Consider the following 14,638-nt stretch of genomic DNA (forward strand, 5'->3'; position numbering starts at 1 on the left):
GGCATTTGCTCATTGTTCCTTTGGGCAGAGATATTTGGCTCTGGATGCAGGAAAGTTTTTAATAATATCCAGCCTAGAAATAGACTTCTCTATCTGACTGAGAAGTTGTAGTTTACCATCTGATAAACATTGCTGTTATTCAGCTACCGTATTTCACAGTGTATAAATTGAGGTTTGCAGCCCAATCTTTAACTCTTAAATTTCACCGTGGACTTATACACAGTGTCACCAGTCCCTGTGAGCAGTGCCAGGCTCGATACTTGGCTGGTGTGGCCCAGGCAGCACTGCTTGTGGGGGGGTGAGGCTGTGCCAGCTGAGCACCAAGCTCAGCACCATTTGCAGGGGATGGGGTTGGAGCATGGATGGGAATGGGGCTAGGGTCAGCTGGGCTTGGTCCTCAGCTGGTGTGGTCCCATCCCCTGCGAGTGCTGCTGCCTGGGCTGCACCAGAGCCACTTGCAGGGGATGGATTCACAGCAGCCAAGCACCAAGCCTGTCCCTGTTCCCATCCCGAGATTGGCGCATCACCAGCCGAGTGCCAAACCTGGTGCCACTCTCAGAGGATGGGGTCGCACCAGCCAAGCACTGAGCCTGTCCCTGTCCCTGTTCCCTAAGAATGGCATATCATGAGCTGAGCACTGAGTCCAGTGCTGCTCTCAGGGGACAGATGGGGCCAGGCTCTATGCTCACTTAGTGTGGCCCCATCCCCTGTGAGCAGTGGCAGGCTTGCAGGGGATGGGGCAGTACCAGTTGAGTGCTATGCTGGACCCCATTTGCTGCAAATGGCGCTGATGAGCCAAGTACCGCTCACAGGGAATGGGGCTGGGCTCAGCACTCAGCAGCTGTGCCTGCAGCAGATGGAGCTGGGCTCAGTGCTCGGTTGACATAGTCCAGACAGCACAGCTTGCAGGGGATGGAACCACACCAGCCGAGCACTGAGCCCGGCCATGCCTTATACACAGCGTCTATGAAAATCCTAACTTTTTGCATCAGAAAACTGGGCATTGACCCATACTGTGGTGAAATACAGTAATTCTGGGCTGTCTGGGAAAGCGTTCTATGATTAATATGAGTTCTATAATCCCAAATTATCTTTTTTCAGTAACTGATCATTGGAACCTACACTTAAATATCTTAAGATAGCAAAATCTACTTTTTAAAAAAAGTACAGTATATTTAAACCCTATGGCAGCATCCACATGAGTGTAAACGTTTGGTTCCCTGTGGACAACTAGCAACGGGATGCCTTGTGCCACCACTGCTTGTCACCAGGGAACACCTGTGCCACGCACCCACTGGTGCATAGCAGGTTACACTGGGTGGGGGTAAGGAAGGCTGGGGCCAGCACTGGGCTGGCCCCAGAAGCTTTGCCTGGGGACTTGGGAGGCTCCTGTGGCTGCAGCAGGAGCACCAAGCACCACTTGGTTGTGATACTATCACTCAGAGCCTGGCCAGCAGCTGTAGTGTGGCTCCAGTTTTAAGTGGCACATGCTGCCCTCACACATGCCGCTCTGCTTTTTTTTTTTTTTGTACAGGTTTTTTTGACCACACATATATTAGGGAAGCGTGAAATTTCAATGAGTGTTTCATTTTGGAGCTGTTTAGACACATTTTGAACTTGAAACAGGGAAATCAAAATGAAACAAAAGACTTTGAAACAGCTTCAAAATGAAACGAGGGCACTCAAAATGTTTTGAAAATTCTGAAACGTTTTGACCTTTGAAGCAGCCCAGTGGCAGGAGGTGGGGGAGAGCCAGGGCTGCTCTCCAAGTGGCTTCACCAGCCCCACGAAGCTCAGCCCAGAGGCAGGAGGCAGAGCCACTCTGAGTGCAGCCCTGGCCAGTGGCTCTTCCCCACCTCCTGCTGCCAGGCTTGGCTCTGTGGGGCTGTGGAGCCTCCTGCTACCAGGCTGTTATCACCAGGGCTATGCTGGTGATAAGCAGCTCTGCCACTGGCTCTCCCACCACTGGGCTAAGTCCATGGGACTGGTGGAGCTGCTTGGAGCTCAGTCCTGGCTCCAAGCTCAACCATGGGAAGAATAGCCGGGTGGTGGGAGGCCATGCAGCCCAACAGAGCTGAGCCTGGTGGTGGGAGGGTAGAGCCACTGGCCAGGGCTACACTCCAAGCATCTCTGCCACTGGCTTTCCTGTTGCTTCCCACCACCAGGCTCAGCTCTGTGGGGCTGGCAGAGCTGCTCAGAGCATAGCCCTGGCTCTCCTCCACTTCCCGCCACTGGGCTGCACTCCAAGTGGCTCTGTCATCACCACAGAACTGAGCCTGGCAGCAGGAGGCAGGAGAGAGCCACTGTCCAGGGCTGTGCTGAGACCCAGGGTTGCACTCCAAGTGGCTCCACCACTGGCTGTCCTGCCGCCAGGCTGAGCTCCATGGGGCTGGTGGAGCCACTCGGACCACAGCCTTGGTGAGCACAGCCTAGCAGCTGGAGGTTCTGTAGCCCCACGGAGCTGAGTCTGGTGGCAGGAGGCAGGGAAGAGCCACTGGCCAGGGCTATGCTCAGAGCCAGAGCTCAGCTTGGTGATAGGAGGTGGTGGGAGAACCAGTGGTGGAGCCACTCAGAGTGCAGCCCTGGCTCCGAGTGCAGTTCTGGTGAGTGGCTCTCCACCACCTCCTGATGCCAAGCTCCAGATCCGTGGGGCTGTGGAGCCTCCAGCCACTGGGCTGTGCTCACCAGAGCTGCACTTGGAGCCAGGGCTGCACTCCGAGTGGCTCCACCAGCCCCACAGAGCTCAGCCCAGCGGTGGGAGGCAGAGGGAGAGCCAGTGGTAGAGCTGCTCGGAGCACAGCCCTGGCTTCGAGTGCAGCCCTGCCCGGTGGATCTCCCCCACCTCCTGCTGCCAGGCTCAGCTCCATGGGGCTCTGGAGCCTCCAACTGCTGGGCTCTGCTCTCCAGGGCTGTGCTCCAAGCAGCTCTGCCACTGGCTTTCCCGCCACCTCTCGCTGCTGGGCTGAGCTCCATGGGGCTGACAGCTGCAGCCTTGTGGCAGGAGGCAGGGAGAGCCAGGGTTGCACTCTGAGCAGCTCTGTCAGCCCCACAGAGCTCAACCTGCCCCTCTAGTGATGCTGGACTCCTCCTGGGAGTGCAATCCCCTGGATCTGCACTTGGGATGACAGGTGGCTGCTGCTGCTGCTGTTTGGGGCTGCAGTCTTCCTGGTGCTGGGTGTGGGCTGCCCCCAACACTGGTCCCAGGCAGCAGCGGCAGCCTCCTGTCATCCTGAGCACACATCCAGGGTCCCACACCCCTGGGAGAAGTCTGGTACAGCCCCACAGCCCTCCTGGGGGTGCAGGCCTTCAGATCTGCATGCTGAATGATAGGAGGCTGCTGCTGCTGGCAAGTGACACAAGTTTTGCTTTTAGCAGTTTGAGGTGCAGTTTCCCAGAAACCCCTGCACCTGTCATCTTGAAATTTGGCAGGCTTTGTGCACTCAGAAGAGGCTACCATCCCTAGAATTTTCATCTTAATCAGGCAAGAAATGACAAAGTTACAGGCATTTTCATGTTTCCCCAATATAGCCTATGGGCGAAACATCAAAATGCGTCGAAGCAGCAGAACAGTTTTGATTAAATGAAACGGAATAGCGCTTCGAAATGAAAAAAAACAACAAAACGAAACACTGTCCCTTTGAAATGGTGAAACAGCTGTCAAAACGAAACAGTGTTGTTTCGTGCAGCCCTACTGGATATCCAGGTGTCAACCATCCCCTCCTCCCCGCTCCCCACAGTACTCCCATGCAGCATGGAAAATACTTGTGTGTTTATATGACTGTACTACACGACTACTCATCTGGATGTGGCCTAGGTTTCCAGCTTCCTTAAGGAGCACATATTTGTAAGGCAATATTTAAGCTACAACTGTTGGATAACATTCTTGTTATTATCTACACTTCACACAGTTACCCCTCTGAGACACTAAGCAGCTTCATGGAACAAAAATATGGCATAAAATGACACATGGACACGCATGTACTAGGGCTAGGTACAGGCATACTAAAAACCCGAGGTGGAATCGTTCTAAAGTATGCAGTTTTCTGTAAGGGGCGTAGTTTAGGTAAGTAGTGAACAGAACACATATTTGCCCTTTGGTGGTGGGGAGCAAATCTTGGACTGAGTTCTGCCATTTTTAAACCTGTCTGGGTGCACCAAACTTCTGTTCTGTTACAGGTACAGACAGGCTTTGTGTGCTGAACTGCTGTTATGACACCAGTTTGTGATCACTGATTCCAGTAAAAGTATAATGTCTGTAAACAGTCAGATTTTCCAAATTATTGTGTTGGCTTTGCTCTCCTGCCTCTGGTCAAAGGTACAACTCTCACAGATAAGCTGAGGCTGACTACCTTTGAAAATCCATTCCTTAAATAAATATGAAAAGTATTAGGTTAACACGTGGCTTTGAATATTTACAAAATTTATTTACATTTCAAAAAATCCACACCAGAGAAGATCCTTCAGGACAAAGAAAAAATTGCTGCAATAAATTTAAAAATACAGTAAAGGAGAATAGGGAAGCAAAATCGACTAAAGCAGCAATAATTCTTCTTGCTTAGAGATGCATCCTGCTTAAGTTGTTGTTTTTGACTATACATAGAGTGATTACTAACAAGATTTATATTAATAGAATTTTTAACCTTATTATGTACTACATTTTGAAGGCCATCAGATACTGGTATCAGTTCAGTTACTGCTCAGAGGATGATTTTCTGTGGTGAAATATGGCAACTGGCATTCTACAGCTAAATTAACTGGAAGTTTATGTTAACAGGTATAATGTGGTTATCTAAGAGTGAATTATGCAAAGCCAGCTGGGTTAAGACCCTCATTTTGTGAAGAGTTCCCTTCATTCTTTATGACTACAACAAGTTGCAATTACTTCAATTTGATATCTCATCCAGGATCTACCCTCTTCCAGGAGTACAGTTTCTTTTAACACCACACTTGATAACTGTTATAGCAGTGGCTCAAAGGGAACAGTGCCATCTACTGAATTAATCTTCAGAATCATTTCCGACAAAACCTTGCTATTCATTGGAGATCTGTCATCTCCCAGTTTCTGGGAAGAGGTGGTAATGCCTTCAGGCCTTTCTATAATGGAAAACAAAATTGAAAACTACTGTTTTGTAATATAAATTTTGACTTGTCTTGGGGAGAAGACTTTCAGTGTCCTTTACAGGCAGGCATTTACAATAACCTAGAAAACAGGGGTATTCTGTGTAGGAATACTTTTGTCCTGAGAGTTTTAGGTATGTATTTGGAGTTCTTGTGTAGGCAAAAAAGGAAATAAAATTGTATACTCACTTCTCTAGCATAAGGACTATTCTGAAGTCTAGGAGCTCAATGGAAACACTCCTATTGACTTTAGAGAGCTTTGGATTGGGCTCTTTTTGTTTCAGCACAATTCTGAAAATGTGTTATCCAGATTTTTAGTTTCAAGACGCACACAATTTTTTTCAAATGTTCCCTAAGGACTTGGATGGAAAAGCAAATGTTGTCTGCAACTAGCTGCAGGTTTGTGTTATTTAAATTCTAAATATGTAGCATCTTATAATATCTTATTAGGCATTATTGATCCTAGTACTTGACCTTTGCAAGACTTTCATATGCAGACATCCTATATTTACAGGCAAATATTCAGTCTAGTGTTTGGCCTCATCCAATGGATTATGCTCAGGTAAGATGGATGGTGGGGAGGGAAATTTACATCCCTTGAGACTCCAGAGCTGCTTTGCAGAGCACTGCAAAAACAGATTGTTTATTTACATGCATTCATCAACAGACTTGCTTTAATCCACATTTGTTGCAAGGAGTATGTAAAGTGTGGATTCTTAAATATAATAAATGAAATGCATTTCAGAAAAGTAAATGTAATGTTAATGGGAATAGGACGTAGAATGTGCTACTAGAAATTGACCAAACCTGTGTTAGTCTGGAATCCACTACCCTCTTTATGGAAAAACCCACAGGAGTGTCTAATAGTGGGGAAATATATGCAATATTATCCTTGAGAGGCATCCCTCAGCATTGCCATTCAGGTGGTGAGAGTTTTAGCCCTCATACAAACAAAGGAGAAGACTTCAATGTTGGCTTTGTAGTTAAGCTCTGGACTAAAATGAAAGAGAACTACACTAAATTCTCATCTTTTTCATGGACTTCTCATGCAACCTTAATCTCTGTGCCTCAATTCTGCATTTGTCAGACTAAAAGAAGAATTTCTTGCCTCAAAAAATATAAGTATTATGTTTGGCTTTGTTTGTGTAATTTTCTTGTTCGGAGTTTAATGACTGTGTAGATACAGTATTCAAAACATTGGTTCCTGAGTGTTAGGCAGCTTGCCAGGAGTGTTTGCATTGGGGTTGTGGGCCCTAGAGACTCATCCTTCAGCAGCCAGGCAGCACAGCTCACTGACTGCATCAGCAGTTCTCCTCTTAGAGTGAGCCCCCACTCTCAAAGGGACTGGTAGGAACTTGTCTCCTAAACCATGCTGCTAAGTTCTTTTTGTTTCTTCTTCAGCAGAAATGCTCTTCTGTGCCTCTTCCTTAACTCTATACTGTAGAGTTTAAAGGCGAGGAAGCAGTGATTTGGTATTCAAACAGGGAGGGGTAGACCTCATAGACAGCTGCTACAAGACCAATGCTATTGTCCTTCATAGAAGAAAACACAAGTATGATTGATAAAGTTCTTCTGCTAGTCCTTCTTTGTAGCCTTAGAAAATATGCGTCTTTTTCCTCCTAGGCTAGAAGAAATTGTAACAACCTCATGTTTAGACTTAGCAGAGGGGAACAATGCATGATTTTCTGTAATTTGCAAGAGTGCTTTTGTCAATAACCGTTGTCTCTAAGATCTATGGGATAATCCAGTGTTGTGAAGGTAATGTTTATTAATACTCAGATCCAACCAAATGGTCAATGCAATATTATAAACATAAGCGAGACACTGCCTAGCCCAGTAAGAAATATTGAAAACATTTCCTGTAATCTAATAATCGTTCAGAATGACCTTGCTCAGCAATTATGACACACTGTTGTCCTCAGAAGTGGTTTGTTGTTTTTTTTAGAAGCCTATTATTTTTTAGCATTGTTGCTGTAGTCCAGTTTCCTATGTGCCAAACAAACCAAAAATAATGGGATAGAATAATTTATGAATGCTACTTTTCTTTCTGATGCTTTTTTTTTTTATGATTCTTCCTAGTGCCTGGAGCCTTGCAAAGAATCTTGGGATTTGAAGAAAAACCACTGCCAAAGTTTCTGTGAGGTATGTTAGCCCTGAGGCATTCTTTCTCACTGTTTTTGGCTTTCTCTCACGTTTTTTACTGCCATGAAGGTTTGAACTTTAAGGCATCAGCTAGTAGAAGATTTGTGCCATATTCTCCTTTATTTTGTGTGGGTGACAATAAAACAAGAAATCTGTGTAACTTAACCATTAATTTCACAATTTGAAAGTTGAAACTTTAGTCCCTGCTTTCGCAAGCAAACACCCAAGTAATTTTTAATATATAAAAAGTTCTGTTAAAGCCATTCTGTTAGCTGCTTTTTCTGATATAGTTCCCTCTAGTCTTTCAGGCCATGTCTAAAAAACAAAAAAACAAACAAAAAAAATTCTTTAAACACATGGTATCTATACATCCTAAAATCCTAATATAGCTTAAAGGCCTGTCTACATAGGCTAGGTACAGATATTCAAAAAGCCCAATGAAGAATTGATCTAAGTTACGTGTTTTTCTGTAAGCGGTGAAGTTTTAGATCAGTAGCAAACAGAACATATTCACCCTTTGGTGGAGGGTGGGAAGGAAATCTTATACTAGGTTTCACCATTTTTTAACCAGTCTATGTGTGCTGAACTTCTGTTCTTTTACATGTATAGACTGGTTTTGTGTACTGAACTTCTGTTTTGGGTATAGACTGATTTCTGATCACTTATACCAGTAAAAGTGTAATGTCTGTACCTGGCCCTGAAGGGTGTTCTAGAATAAGGTAAATTGAATTTAATCCAGAATAGTCATTCTGGAACAATTCCATTTATAGACATTCTTATTCTGGAATAAGAACATCCATATATGACAATAGGAACAGTTACTCTGGAGCATCTTTTTCTGAATAGCTTTCCTGAAAGAATTCCAAGTGTAAACAATCTCTGATTTAACAAATTAGTGGGAATCCCATGAAGATTAGCCTGGGACATGTCTACACCACCTGAAGAGGATGCAGGGACTTCCAGAATGAGGCGCACACTGCATATGTTATGTCCAGAATTAGATGCAGGTAGCCACTTCAGAACAGTTCTAGTTGTGTACCAGTAAGCTCCTCAAAAGAGAATGGGTATATTAGCACAAGTCCAGTGCTGCACATCTCTTTCAGGCAGTAGCTTGTGGGAGGAGGCACGGCTTCCTGTACCACATAGCTTTGTAGAGGAGATTTGAGGTGGGGTAGATGTGCCTTTATTTGTTTCAAGAAGTGGTTTACGGTGATTCAGTTTAAATTACTTTCTTACAGACATAACAAACTGTTTTAAAACCAATTTTAAGGGAGATGGGGAAATCTGTAGTAGTTTAGCTAAAACTCCCCTTTAGATAACTTCTGGCTTTAGGTAAGTCTATATAGGAAATAATTTGTTTTAAGAATAACATAAGTTATGAATTTATATGAATTTATTGGTTGAACACTCTTATGGACACATTATTTAAAAAGGGTTTTTTAAAGATTTTTTTTTTTTTGTAACCATGGCCTAGGTTCTATGTACATAAGTACTGTCTCCTCCCTTATCCTCTATCACAATTGCTATGGTCAGCAAAAAACAACCCTCTGCAAATACTACCTGTTCGTTTAGCCAAAACATGTGGTATATGTTGTTGCTCCTTTAATTTTGGAGCTATCTGGGGGCTGACCAGAGCCCAAGCCTGTCCATCTTTTGAAACTGGCGTAAAATATTTTTATATGGGCAGGCTTTCAGCTGGTGGGGTTAAGCTCATAGGCAGTGAAGGGGGTGGAGGGTACAGAGCTTATCCATCCAAAATGTGGGGCAGTGCTAAGGCTGCAAAGCAGCCCAGTCATGGGCTTCTGGTGGCCATAGCAGGGGTGGGAAGGGGCACACATGCAGCAATGAGAGGAGTGGGGCTGGGGCAGGCACTGCACAGCTGGGGCAGGGTGTGGGACCAACCTTCAAGTGGCTTGTCCTGGGGACGCAGCTCCTGCTTGCTACATGCACCCTGGGAAGGCACGGGGTGGGGCGTGTGCCCCTGGATCTGCACATGTGATGGGGTGGGCTGCAGCTGTAGGCTGGGGCCAGGGCTGTGCTAGGTTCTTCCTGGCAGGGTGGGGCTGAGCCAGGGTGAGCTCAGGATGGGCAGCAGCAGTGCTGGGAGGAAGGCTATGGGGGGGAGCTGCAGCCCCCCCAATCCCTCCTCACAGTGCTGCTGTCACCAGCCCCAAATGCAGCATGGCCCAACCCCTCCCCACCCCTCCTCGGGAACAGCTTGGTCCAGCCCCAGCTCGAAGCTGCAGCTCGTCCTGCCCCATGCGCAGATCCAGGGGCATGCAACAGCAGGAGACGCCACATCCTCCCCCATTGGGCCCCCTCCCCCCCCCCCCAACAAGCCACTCACAGCACCATCCCACACTCCGTACTGGCTGTGCATGGCCTGCCCCTGCCCCTGCTCCATCCCGACTCCCTCTCCCCTTCCCTTCCCCCACAAACTTACATGCCTGCTCAGCCCTCCCAGAATTTTTTTCCCTTCACCTATGGTTAAGCTCTAGGTATTCTTTGGTGAATTGTTTCATTAGTGTTTTATCTGTTTTTATGACTGTGTTATTGTGTGTGTATCTGGATGATACAAATCAAATAAATAAATAAATGTAAATTATAGTTTGTGGAAGGAATTTAAGCTAAAATGATAAAAGTCACATTATGCTAAAATAAAAGTGTATTATAATGTTATGCTGGGTATAACTATATCTATATAACTATATTGTTATAACCTAAGATCCTGATTATCTTTGACTCAAATTGGGGAGGTTTTTTTAAGTAATCCAAAATCCATATTTTTCTGTGATAAAAAAAATTAGTGGCTGGCTATAATCATGGAGAAATGTGGATTTGGGGTTACTTTTGTAACCCAAAACTTGGGTTTTTTTTTTTAGCAGAGAAAACCAGGATCCCTGTTTTTAACTAAGTATAATGCCTATGGGAACAAGGCCTTACTTAGCCTACATTAGTTAAATCCAGTACAGCTTTCTTATGTAGACAAACACTAAAGTAAATTAAGTGGTCTAGCTTACACTATCCTTGCACATCACCACATCATTTTTACCGTGGCTTTATATCTCTGGATGTCTGTATATGGGCTGGGGGTTGGTTTAAAAAGGAAATGTTTATAAAATACTACTGTATTGTATCTACAAAAAATCAAACATTCCTCTCTGATTAGTGATTTTTGTGATTGAAGCTAAATTTAGAACATCAAAGGCCAGTAATGAAGAGCAGCACATTTAGCAGCTAACTGAAAAAAAAATGAGCTGTGAAATAGGGAAGGAAGAGAAGCCTTGAGGACATATAATACCTCAGGGGGCTATAAAAGTTTTTAATTAACTAGTTGCAAATTTGTGGGTTTTTAGGATTTGAAATTGGCTACATGCCTACAGGTAAACTACAAAAGGTGCCATTCTGATTGAATTAACCCATGCAGTTCTCCCTACAGTTGAGTATTATCTATTGCTCTTGATTCAGCATAATATTTGAAAGCTACAGTGAGCTTTAAAGTTTTAAAAATCACTACTTTTACAAATAACAGTCTGGTTCATCTTTGCCCACTGATGTTACTGAGACTAGACGTGTGAGGAAGAGTTCTTTATACTGAATGGGGGTTTCTGAGAATGTTGTAGAAGCTGTGTTTTCACGACTTGATCATTTTAGGATTTACATGATCAATAACATTGATAGTTTAGGTGTCTTTAAGTTAAGACCTTCTTAAACATTTACTAGGTGATCCCAGATCAAGACAGTGAAGAGTTCTGGAGATGTTATTCTTGCATGACAGTGGTTCAGATTTCCATCAGGTTTGTGTAAGGGAGCCTATGCCGCTAACGTGGTGGGGCTAGGGCATGGCAGTTTATAGTTAGGTATCATAATGATGTCAATAGTTATGACTGCAGTCTGACAGTTCTGTGGAGATCCTTCCATGGGAAAATTATGGGAAAGAGGCAGGAGGAAAATAGTGACACTTTCATAGCTCTGGACTGCAGTGACAGCAGAACATGTTTAACAACATGTTACCTTTTTTTGACCTAACACCCCAGCAATGACCCATTCCTGTCATCTTACGGGAGTAAAAACCATCTGACAAGCTAGATTGCAAACCTTCTACTAGCCGACAGCAGGCCTTCAGGTTTCTGATAGCTTTACAATAGCAGCTGCACCAACAGAGTATGCCATGCATGCTGAGGGGCATCAGCTGTTAAAGCCTGTGTCAGCTAGCACATACTTTCTGATGGTTTCCCTGTGACAGCATATGCCTTACATTGCTTACAGAGCTGGTGTTACTCTGCAGGCAGAAGGAAGGGATTCTGCCAGCAGAGGGAAGCTGTGAGTGTAAATGCGCACTCACAGCTTTGCTTGCAGAACCTGAGTAGATCATGCCTCAGTTAGCCTCTCAGCTCAGGGAAAAGTGAGGGAGGGAGAGGTTTATGGAGGGAGACTTCTGTTTGATATGATTGTCTTTTTTATTAACAGAAGGAACCAAATAGGGAGCATAGGGTGGATATAGACATTACACTTAATGTTCTTTAAACACACAGAAAATGCTTTCCAGCTGTAACAGAACAGACATTTATGGCACAGTGTCTCCTGACAGACATGGAAAAAAATGCACTTTATAGGAAGAAGAAACACATTAGTTTGGCCTGATTCAGTGGGGCTTTTTTGTGTTTTTATTGTGATTCTATCAGCTATTAGCCAAAAGCTCCAAAAAGGCTACACTGAAGAGTCCATTCTATACAGATGTTGGATGAGCTGGGTCAAGCTAATGCACTGCCTCTTCTGGGCATGTGCTGGGCTTGGCATGGGGGTGCACTGAGTTTAAAGTCCTGTTTTTTTGCAGGGGGGCAGGTTATGTCTGTAAACAGCCTTAAAGCACTTTGGAAATGGCAGATCCTGCTCTAAGTTAACCCTGGATGGAGGTGTAACCTAATGCACTTTTTGTTAGAGTGTGTGTGCCAGAAACTATTGAGAGTTAACTTAGAGTGTGATTACCGCTATTTCAGGCAGTGTTGCTCAGGGCTGCTCTAGCCTCAAGCAGAGCTCTGATTTTCTGCTTGTGTGCCAGGCTGGCCTTGCCCCCTCAGCTGTCATTGACCCAAATCAGTGACAGCCTTTGATCCCAGCCCCTAGCATAGCTTGGAGGAGGGATGGGGTGGGGAAGGTGGGTTTCTGTCCCTGCAGCCACCCTGGGTGGGGGGAGGGTTGTGGGGGAAGGGCTCTGGGGTTTTTTCTTCTGTAGCAGCCCCAGCCAGGCAGCAGTGCACTACAGCCTGACCAGGTTGCTGCAAAGGAAGGGAATCTGGCCAGGGCTGCTCCACAGACACAGACCCTTGAGCCCATCCCCTGCAGCAGCCCCACTAAGTGAGGCTACACCGCACTACAGCTGCTGACTGAAGCTGTCACAAGGTTTTTGGGTAGGAATCTCCACCGTCATAGACTCAGCCTGCCCCTGCATCAGACCCTGACCTGCAAGCTGTGGGGGGAACCTCATGGTGGGAGGCTCTGTTCTCTCCCTCTTCCCTCCCAGATGCTGCTGACAGTCACCAGCTGGTGGGTGATGGTCCTAGGGAGAGGGGCTTCTCTGGCAGCCTCCTGGGAGGCATGTGGGAACACTCCCAGGAGCCTGTGAGAGCAGGCTCTGAGCCCTCTCTCTCTCTCATCGAACAGCGAATGTCTGTTGGGTTGACTCCCGCTGTAACTAATTGCGCTTCGAGTAAAGCATGACAAGTTAGAATGCTTCTGCCAGGAGCTTTGAATGTTTGCACTTAGCCATAGAGTCTATTGCAAGCCTGGCTCCAAATGAACAGGGCCTTTGGGGCCTACTAAAAGCACAAGGGGAAAAAAGAAAAGAACAGGAATACATGGAGGTAAGGGAGGGTGGGAAGCAGGGTTAGGAGAAGTTCAGAATAAGGAATCCAGACCAGGTGCCGTACTGTGTGGGTGCTCTGGGTTCAAGCATCCACGAAAAAAAAATAGTAGGCACTCAGCACCCATGAGCCGTGCTTGCATATGTTAAAAACAATGTGTTTTACCAGAAGAAACACTGGTTACTTCAACCTGGTTCTTCAACATCTCTGAAGATCAGGTGCTTCACTGGGGCTTTTTGGAGCTTTTATCTAATAGCTGATTGAATCAACTATTAGATAAAAGCACCAAAAAAGTCTCACTAAAGCACCCAATTTTTACAGATGCTTACATGGTTAAAAAAAAATGTGCTGCCTCTTTTGGGCAGGAGTGGAGCTCAGTGCAGGGATACACTGAGTTTAAAATAAAGTGCCACTTTTGCTTTTTTGTTTAGTGTCTGCAAACACCCACTGGCAAAAGCCAAAGTCAGAGCCCATGTGCAAAACGGAGAACTCCCAACAGTTCTCAGTGGAGGTGAGAGAGAAAGTGGGAGGCAATTTATTTTAAGCCTGTCATCAGATGCTTCAGAGTACATCTGGTACCTATGTTAGTAGAAAAGGCTATAGAAAGCCTAATTCGTACGTTACATGACTGGTGCTCCACCAGTCACAGCTGGCAGTCACCCTACGTGCACCAAACTTTAGACTTTTCTAAAGTGAAGAAAGTCTCTTTGGAGGACTTAAAATGGTTCTCTTCTTCAGGAGAGAGGCTACTTCAAAGAAGCAACCACTGTCCACCAAGGTCATAAATACCTTTTGCTTCCCCTTGGTGAGAAATTTCATAAGGATCTATCTCCATAATATCATTAAAGCCACAAAGGTGTGTGCTCTCAAATAGTGTACAGCTTTTCATGGAACTGAAGCATAATTTGGATTGCTAAGAAGTACATATGGGACACATGCAAATGTTCCCAGGACCTAATCTACGATCTCATAGTTTATGCTAAGCTGCATGACTGTAGGTTGGGTCCTGCTTGTGCACATTTGCCAGGGCTGGGTGCCATGCTGGGAATGTGATCTAAGTAAGTCAGGGTGGGAATCCACAGGTGGACCTGGCAGGTCTATAGAGCAGAGAGATAGGTTGTCTATCCTGGGATGCAGGGGTCAGTGGGCTAAAAATAGCCTAGTAAAGGCAGAGGAGGGGGTTAAGAAAAGCTTAGCCCTGAGCCAGGGCAAGTGGCTGGGCTTTCCCAGCCTCAGGGCTGTGTTTCAAATGTGTACACACGTTCAGTTAGTTTGGGCACAGGTTAGCTCAACCTACTTAGTGACCTCATCTGGTGAACTAGGTTAGATTGGGCTAGCCATTTTTTTTTTTGGCCTGATCTAAACTCTCCAAACATATGTACAGTTCTTCACTTAAATTGAGCTAAGTGTAATGTCTGCACACTATATACACTTAAAATTTTGGTTTTTAGCATAGGAGTATTATGAAGTCCCTTCATATTAGTGGGATTCTGGCAATAAACTGAAGGAGCGTG

At 45.3% G+C, this 14,638-nt stretch overlaps 1 protein-coding gene across 1 annotated transcript in view; it reads left to right on the plus strand.

The window, feature by feature from the left end:
* Nucleotides 1-14,638, plus strand: part of ANOS1 (anosmin 1) — a 216,781-nt gene that overhangs the window by 100,080 nt on the left and 102,063 nt on the right. The window contains exon 3 of the mRNA XM_090064041.1: nucleotides 7,198-7,260. Within this exon, the coding sequence (XP_089920167.1) occupies nucleotides 7,198-7,260 (63 nt within the window). The remainder of the gene's footprint in view (nucleotides 1-7,197; nucleotides 7,261-14,638) is intronic.

The sequence above is a fragment of the Crocodylus siamensis genome, chromosome 1, assembly GCF_052110815.1.
Source record: "Crocodylus siamensis isolate JL-2025a chromosome 1, ASM5211081v1, whole genome shotgun sequence".
Classification (NCBI taxonomy): Eukaryota; Metazoa; Chordata; order Crocodylia; family Crocodylidae; genus Crocodylus; species Crocodylus siamensis.